This window comes from Capsicum annuum, chromosome 1, assembly GCF_002878395.1.
Source record: "Capsicum annuum cultivar UCD-10X-F1 chromosome 1, UCD10Xv1.1, whole genome shotgun sequence".
In the NCBI taxonomy this organism is placed as follows: domain Eukaryota; kingdom Viridiplantae; phylum Streptophyta; class Magnoliopsida; order Solanales; family Solanaceae; genus Capsicum; species Capsicum annuum.
Genome location: NC_061111.1, coordinates 2,031,473 through 2,040,252, shown reverse-complemented (window position 1 = coordinate 2,040,252; position 8,780 = coordinate 2,031,473). Strand labels below are relative to the sequence as shown.

The window sequence follows — 8,780 nt, the reverse complement described above, 5'->3', positions numbered from 1 at the left end:
TTACAACTTCCCCCAAAATTTGGCGCGAAAATCAACATATCAGCAAAATTAGGCTTCACTTTTGCGATAGCGGAAATCCAATTTCTCCGGCGATACGGTACTAATGTCGACCCGACGAACTTCAAAACGAAGGCGTACAGTGCAGAAAGAAGAAACAGAAGATAGAAAAAAGCAACATGTTGAAGAAGAGGTTAATGGAAGTTCAAAAAAACAAGTGTCGCCGGTAGTAGTATTTGCTCATGGTGCTGGTGCACCTTCCACCTCCGATTGGATGATCAGGTCATCTCTTTTTTATATGCTAATTCACTTTTAAGTACATGCTTTGAATAATTGTTGAATTTTATTGCATTTGTTAGTTTAAATACAATGTTTGTTTTGACTGTTATTTAAATTTTATTGTATTTTATTGTTGAAATCCATTGTTAGGTAAGAGGGAAAAATCTCATTTTATGTAACGATCGATTTGGTGTGATTGCATTGTTACCTTATATTTTTTTTTCTCATTTTATCTTTCTTATTATTTAATAATCTTATTTTATGGTTTATCCACCTTTATATAGTAGCCTATTATGTATTCCTCAAATTGTTGATGTATGAGATTATGTAATGATGGAAAAAGATACAATTTATCTAAACGTTGTATTCATTAAAACAATGTAGTAGTACAATACAATACGTTATGAAACAATACTTAACAATCACATGTTTGGATGATTGTTACATATTGTTTCATAATGCATTGTATCATTGTATTATGGTGTATCTTATCGTACTGTATTTTTTATTTTTCGCCGTTACACAGTATCGTACATAAGCAATTTGAAGGATAAATCTATAAGAAAAGTAGGGTACGGTGTAGCAGGGTAAAGGTTAAAATGAGATTACTAAATAATAAGTAAAGACATAATTGAAAAAAAACTAAAATAAGGTAATGATGGGATCACACCAAATTGGTCGTTACACAAAATGGAATTTTTGATCATTAGCTAACTATGGATTTAATGATACGAAATGATAAAGCTTAAGTAATAATCGAAACAAGCATTGTATTTGAGCTAACAACATAATACATATCATTTATCCAATCAACCTGTGAGTGTTATATGGAATTTTGATTTTGATATGTCATATGTGATACACTTTAGTTACATAGCTAAGCAGATGAGAATCTATAATTTGAAGTTTATGGGTTACTGCAGTGACGTCAAGTTAATATTATAATGATAATTGGGTTCACACTCAAATGATTATAGACATTTAGTAATTTTTTCCATATATATAATATACTGTGTGGGGACAAAAGGTGTTGGGTTTGCGTAAATCAATAGTCAGGCCTCTGAATCCGGCCCTGTAGCTTAGGTCCGCCTACCTGAGTTACTTAAACTAGCAGTTTCTACATTAAGGTAAAGGACTAGCCCGAGGAGGGTTGTGGTAGACTGATATCAAGCTGAAAAAAGTTTTAATATGGACATAGACATAAATTGGATTCCTATAACTAATCAGCTAATTTTGGATTTAAGGTGTGTTAGGTGTAATGGAAATCAATTATTGCAAAAGGGAAATAAACACTATAGAAGAGTAAAATGGCTTTTGTAACTTATGGAGGGATGCCCTTTTTTGCCTTACAATTTTTCTGGCTTTTACTCCCTATCATTTGCTTCAATCGACAAATTGACATTGTTGTTATTTAATATACAAAAATATCACCACACTATACTAGGTTATTAGCCGACTTAATGATTTTGTATAGTATTTTCTTCCATGCCAGACATTTCAAGAAAGCGTGTTAGTTACTTGTAAATGGCCTTTCCAAAATTAGAGTTTTGGTACATGTTTTATAAGTAGCTTAAAGCTTATGTACTGAGTTATACAAGCTTTGTGTAGATGGAAGGAGATGTTGACCAAGGCGCTGAACACTGCTGAAGTTGTAACCTTTGACTATCCATGTAAGATTATGTGTCATTCCACATATTACTGATACACCTATATAGTACATACTTTTTTGCTGAATTTTATGGACTCTGGCAGACATGTCTGGTGGAAAGAAGAGAGCTCCCCCCAAGGCAGAAAAGTTGGTTGATTTTCACTCTAATATTGTCAAAGAGGTGGCTGCAAAATACCCTGGGCATCCGCTGATATTGGCAGGGAAGTCAATGGGTTCAAGGTAATAACCATTGCATGCGTTCAGAACACCATGTATCACCATCAATATCTGAATATTTCTCTCAGTAGAGTACCTACTATAAGTGTTACTTCATTCTTATACCATAGTTTTTCAGATTTGGAAAAACCAGTTGATGTCATCCAGACAACTTAATCCTAACCTTTGTGAATAAGAAAATAGGGGAGTTCATCTTGAGTTGAGTTTCTAGCACATACTATGTATCTGGGTGGTAGGCAGAAAGGATGTTCGGATCCTTTCTAGACCACGTTTGACAGATGTATTTCAGTATATACTCATTCTGATCTCTGTAGCACTGTTACAACTTACAAGAACTCATGTGTAGATATTTTATCTTTTAAAAATAAGGGCATCCCGGTGCACTAAAGCTCCTGCTATGCGCTGGGTCCGGGGAAGGGCCCCACCACAAGGGTGTATTGTATGCAACCTTACCTTGCATTTCTGCCGAAGGCTGTTTCCAAGGCTTGAACCCGTGACCTTCTGGTCACATGGCAGCATCTTTTATTATGAGTTATTACCTCTGCTCAAATTTCGTTTGCTGGATGTTCTACTACTTTCCAATTTCAGTGTTTGAATGTTTCTTTCCAATATACTTAGCTGAAAGGGCTTAGAAGTTCATTTTACAACAACAACAACAACATACCCAGTGTATTCCCACCTAGTGGGGTTAGAAGTTCATTTTAAAAAAAAATATTTCACATAGCCATATTTATTTGGGTGCATTTCCTGATCTAGTGTATTTAATGTCTTGATGCACCTGAGAATTGATAAAGTGCAAGCTAATGCCCCTTATTCCATACTAATACATGCAACAAATGTCCTCTTTCGGTGTAGGGTTAGCTGCATGGTAGCTGTTAATGGCATCGCTTCTTCAGCTATTGTTTGCTTGGGGTATCCATTAAAGGTTATCTATTTTCCAGATAAAACTCCTGTCCATCTCACCAATCTGTATTTCATCTCTAATTCCTGTTGTTCACTTTTGATGCATGTAAATGTATATTTTTTTTTGTTTACTTCAAACTGGAGTGTTTTGATGATTGATTTGGAAGATTTATGTCTAATCCTTTTAAAGCTTAGAAAGTTAAGATTCCATCTCCACCATGTATTTTGCTGACGTTCATCTGATGGCGCCTTTTGAAAAATTGCATCTAAATAAATCGTGTAACCAGAGCTGACTGAAAGATGGCTAAATATTTTTAAAAGATTATAAAACTTGCATCTCTCTTTTTTTTAACGAGCTATAATTTCTGAGGAATGCTCGAGCTATATAGAACAGCTCATGTTTGAGTAATTTTTAACGAGCTATAATTTTTGAGTAATGCTCATGTTCATGGTGTTCATTACTTATTTGGTTATAAAGGTGGAGATGTTTAGGCATGTATGTGTAAGGACTGCAGTGAAGATATATATTGCATATAAATGCATGCGAAGTTCAGCGTTGTTAGTATTGTTTTTTTTTTTTTTTATGTTCAAAGTAGTTTTCTTTTACTGAATATATACAGAGTCATTTTCCCCTTCATTTATAAGCCTATTTGCAAATCTTTCAGGGTGCAAAAGGTGCATCACGAGATGAGTTGCTGTTACAAGTTGATGTACCTATTATGTTTGTGCAGGTAAAAGCACTTTCTTATAGATGGATCTATGTCACATGGACATAGATCTACTCTCCCCAGACCCCACTTGTGGGATTTCACTGAGTATGTTGTTGTTGTTGTTGTATGTCACATGGACATAAAGGTCTATCTTATGGAAGCTTACTTGTTAGATGGGCATTATCCTTATCAATACGCAAAAGAATGGATGCAGACATCAGCTAAATCTGAATTGTTTATAGATGGGCTATATGCCTACTTGTTATATGTGGGTCTATATATTCAGTTGCACCGACACACGCATCATTATGTTTTGTTTTGACTGCTTTTGGTGCACTCATTGCTAATTCGCTAGGTCATACAGCTAATTTTGTTATATGATTCACAGCTCAAATAATCATGTTCTGTTCTCAACCATTACTATAATACCATAAATTTTGTTGCTTGGGAGGGCGCAATTATAAATGTTCTGGCCTCTTTTCATGTAGGGAAGCAAAGATGGGCTTTGTCCACTGGAGAAGCTGGACGCTGTAAGAAAGAAAATGAAGTGTGCTAATGAATTATATGTGATTGACGGTGGTGATCACTCCTTCAAAATTGGCAAAAAGCACTTGCAGTTGGCTGAGTCCACCCAAGAGGAAGCTGAAAAGCTTGCTGTTCATGCTATTGCAACTTTTGTTTCTAATCATGTGAAATAGGGGGTCCAGGTTGCACAAAGATGGTTCGTGAATGCTTCCTTGTAGTGTATAGGATTTCTTCCTTTTGTTTTTGGAGGGGGGGTTTTCTATGGCATTGTTGTAGCATGTCTACAAATGTTGCTCCCTGTGAAGTACTACTAGTAATTAGTATCTAAAGCTTTAGGCTCTGCTTCTTTTGCTCACCTCAAGTATATCCTCTGTGTTTATTTTTCTATGTTGTCATTACTTTCATGCTCATACGTTCATGCAATGGTCCTTCTGTATGAAAAATGTGGTATGTACTCACTTAAAAAGAAGTAGCAAGGTTCCTGTAAGTAGTTTCTGAATATTTTATGTGGTTTTGCTTATAACCAAGATATATGGACTTCTAATAGGGTTTTCTTTGTTTTATATTAGCTTTGGAAAGAAAATAGGTGGTCATTGGCCAATATGTGCAACCCTGTTCATAAGGTATCGTCGCACCACCCAATTTCTTTTTTGGTTTGGTTTAGGTAATACTAATGAAGTTGTAATGCGATTATATGGCCATATTGATTGGTGAATGGAACAAATCTTCGTTCTCCTGATCACTAAAATTCAACATTGAACTTTTTCATTACATAATCAAAAAGATAAACTCTGCTGACATGGCACATCTTTTCTCCGTTTGATTATAAGAAATGTTGATGATATATGTCTTATTCAAGTTGCTTTCATCCTTGCACCCCTGGTAGCTGATCTTTCACAAGACTCCTCTCTTAGTTCTTCACACAAAAACAAGAAATTTAGGTTGTAGTAAAGAAAAGTTTTGATGTGCTCAAAAGTGGGAAAATTTTTTATTATAAATTTCAAGACATTACTTCAGAACTAAACTTCGTAGTCGTGACCATTTCTGCAAGTGTAGTATTGTACTATGATTATATGAAGATAAAGGGCTTAACACCACTGTATTCTGAATTATTCTTAGAAGGATTCGGATCATACCTTCTTCCTTCCACACTTTTCATTGTCGCTGTCATCACTGCTACTGCTGCTGTCACTGAACTTGTATTTTTCTTCTTCGTTCTTCTTCCTTGTAATCTTCATTTTATCACGCATCATAGGCATGCAGTGGCCTTCCATCTTTTTCTTTCCATTAGTTGTAGTATGAGTTGCAGAATGTTGGCCATGGTTAGCGTGAGTTGCACAGGACGCATGGCAGATGGACTGATGTCCATTCTGGGTGTGTGCCTTCTGGCCATGTTGAGTATGATTTTCACGGTGAAACATTTTTTGTTTCATTTCTTTCATTTTGTCAGCGAAAGAGTGGTTCTCATTATTTGCCTTTTGGCTAGTCGGGGTGCTAGTCTTGTCGCACACAACTTTTTGGCCAGTCGCAGTGTTGGTCTTGTTGGAAACAGCCATTTGACTAGTTGGAGTGTTGTTCTTGTTGCGAACAGCCTTTTGGCTAGTCGGGGTGCTAGTCTTGTTGCTCACGGTGGAGGATTGAACATGATTAATATTTTGCTCAGTGGGCTTGTTACATTGAACTGATGCCATGAGTGATTGAATTGAAACTAGAGATATTGTTTTCTGGACTATTGCTTGAAACTAGAGATATTGTTTTCTGGAGTATTGCCTTCTCTTTGGTTGATGTTTACAAAATGATTAGAGTATGTATATATATACATGTATGCACTAGCATCATGAATTAGTGGTGGGATTCTTTTCTTATTTCTTACCAGTTGTCCTATCATCTTGGAATCCCCTTTTCTGCCTTAGGCTAAACTTTGAAGAGCATCTCATTCTATTCCAGGCCAATTTTCTTTCTTATGTTTATATTCCATATCGTTCTTTGTTTAACGTTTATCAAAAAAAAAATATTCCAGATCCTTTAGCTGAGATTTTGACTGCACCCACCAATTATATAGCGCTTCACAAAGAAGAGGTAATGTATCCCATGACCTGACCTTTTGTCTTTTACAGAAATTGCAGAAAGAATAAGACTGGTTGCCATCCTTTGGAGATTCTCAGACCTTTTCCTCCTCTTGTTTCAGTTGAAAAAATACAAGTAGAAATTGTTCTGTTCAAACTTAAGAGACTTGCATAATAAAATAAACCCCAAAAAAAAGGGGAAATGCTGGAATTCTTTTGCTATTTAAATCTTGAAAATACGATGCGCTAACAATTTAATGATTTTCTTTAGGAGGATCAAAGTGTAAATTTCTGAGAGAAGCACTGCTGGAAATTATTTTAATCTTGACTAAAAGAGGAAGGCGAACCAAGATATTATTTCATCGGAAAGCATGACAAACTTATTAGTCATTAACTTCTTTTGTAAATAGTGCATATTTTCTGGTGTTCTCGATTCAGGGCACTAGCTGAGGATAGTCGACATCTTTTAGGTTTGAACTATGACTAGAAATGATCACCTTCACAAGATGGTTCAAATGGCACACAACGAGGATAAAATGAGAGGACACTTGAGATGGTTTAGTCATGTCTTGTATTGGCCTCTGGATGCGAGGTATAAACCATGGGATGAAGGTGTTAAAAGAGGACGAGGTAGACCTAGAATCACACGGAAGGAAGTTGTCCCAAAGGACCTACAATATTTGGGGATTCATGCAGACTTGGTAAAAGATAGGGCAGAATGAAAGAATAGTTGTTATATATTAGTTGAGAAATGATTTACATGTTTGCACTTCTATTGTAGGTCGTATGCTTTCTAGGAGTGTATTAACATTTTAGAAATTTATACCTTTAGAAAACATACAGGACCTCAATTTTTTTCGAATTAAAACACAGTAGCAGTTGTTATGCCCCTAGGCTCCAGTAAAGGATTTTTGTGTAACGGAAGAGATTTCTTATTCTCTAGTCTAAGCTCTCCATCTCTTTCTTTCTGGGCATTATGAACATAGGCATTACTTATTTTGTTGTTAACTATGCATAGTCCACTAGGCCCTCATATTTTGGGTCCGGATGGTGGATAGTCTCTTTTGTAATCTCATTGCATTTTTCTTTTGGACTCAATTATCATCTAATTCCTGCTTTTATTCCTATGAAAATGCAATAGGATCAAAGTCTCCAAATACCTGATAGAATATACTCTTTCTTTTGCTTATACATTCATGAGTAGCTAGCACAGTTTAACCCTTTCTTATGTTTTCATTTTACATTTAACTACTTTCTTATTGGTTTCTGGAATTCTTATGAAGAGTTCCCTGAATGTTTTGAGCATTCCTCTTAATTCTTATCTCATTTGAATGGTTAAAAAGAAGATAAACTTGCTCAGTTACTAACAACTCCTTCAAAAACTTTGAAATCATGAAGTGTTCTGCTGCGTATAACTGAAAGCAGTGAAGTGTATCCATTCTACAGCTATTGCTGAAGAAAGTGATCATCCCATTATGATTTGACTCTTTCTTTCCTCTGTTCTTTTTCTCTTATTATCGGCTCTTACTCATTCCATGGCCATGTACCCATGAATTTCCATGTCTTTACGCATTGTTCGTCCATTTCATTTTGCACCTTAAAGCAATATCGTTTACTTATCCAGGGAAGAAAAAGAGAGAAAAAGTGAATATTTATATCATAATCTTATTTCATCACTGGATAGACCATAGATGATAGGTACATAGAAGTATTAGCATTTATTCATGTAGCACACTTCACTCTCTCACAGACACACACATAGCACACCTCTCTCTCCCATAATCAAAGTACATAGTTATTGAACAACAGAAGTTCATTAGTGGTACAACTTCTGTCTCTTACTTGATTATTGCAACTTATATCTTCAGCAGCTCTCCCTCTGCAAAAGCAAAATTACAATTTAGGCTTCAAGGTAAGTTGGGTAACTAGTAAAGTTGCTATCTTTATGAAACTAAGCATTGTGAAGGGGTTACATTAACTGAGTCTAGATCTGTTCCTTTTCACAGTTTGTGATCAATTTTGTGAAATATTTAACATTTAAATCTAAGTTTATCTTCTCTATTGTCAGTGTCCGTCAGACTATGCAGAAGCAAAAATAGACAATAGGTTATATTAGGTTATACCTTGTTCCTTCCACAATTCTCGTTGTCACTCTCATCGTTGTTGCTGCTGTCACTGCCATCTCTGCAGCGTCCATCAATTTGAGGGGGATGTTAGCTGATCACCTATCTTATGCATGAAACTCCCTTCCTTCTTTGAGCCATGGCACGCAGTCTGCTAGCCATGGTTAGCATGACCTCCATGCATAACAGTGGAGCCATGGCCTGCTGAATATTGAGTTTTGCCACCATGGCATGCAGTCTGCTGGCCATGGTTAGCATGACCTCCATGCATAGCAGTGGAGCCATGGCCTGC

General features: G+C 36.0%; 2 protein-coding genes across 2 annotated transcripts; one reads left to right on the top strand and one right to left on the bottom strand.

Moving 5' to 3' along the window:
* LOC107855313 (KAT8 regulatory NSL complex subunit 3) lies at positions 1-4,660 on the top strand. The gene is made up of 6 exons (XM_016700313.2): positions 1-279; positions 1,885-1,946; positions 2,029-2,164; positions 3,017-3,086; positions 3,730-3,795; positions 4,263-4,660. Exons 1-6 carry the CDS (start codon positions 104-106, stop codon positions 4,470-4,472), a joined length of 720 nt encoding a protein of 239 aa, XP_016555799.1. The 5' UTR covers positions 1-103; the 3' UTR covers positions 4,473-4,660.
* Positions 4,661-5,006: 346 nt separating this feature from the next.
* Positions 5,007-6,100, bottom strand: LOC107855314. The gene is made up of 2 exons (XM_016700314.2): positions 5,436-6,100; positions 5,007-5,215 (listed from the first exon to the last, which is right to left on the bottom strand). The coding sequence occupies exons 1-2, from the start codon at positions 5,988-5,990 to the stop codon at positions 5,210-5,212; spliced, it is 561 nt and encodes a 186-aa protein (XP_016555800.2). The 5' UTR covers positions 5,991-6,100; the 3' UTR covers positions 5,007-5,209.
* Positions 6,101-8,780: the final 2,680 nt, after the last annotated feature.

Coding starts and splice junctions, on each gene's coding strand:
- LOC107855314 (XM_016700314.2), bottom strand. CDS start 5,990: ATGGCATCAGTTCAATGTAACAAGCCCACTGAGCAAAATATTAATCAT.
- LOC107855313 (XM_016700313.2), top strand. CDS start 104: ATGTCGACCCGACGAACTTCAAAACGAAGGCGTACAGTGCAGAAAGAA. Junction 2,165..3,016: donor GGGAAGTCAATGGGTTCAAG/GTAATAACCATT, acceptor CTTTCGGTGTAG/GGTTAGCTGCATGGTAGCTG. Junction 3,087..3,729: donor GCTTGGGGTATCCATTAAAG/GTTATCTATTTT, acceptor CAAATCTTTCAG/GGTGCAAAAGGTGCATCACG.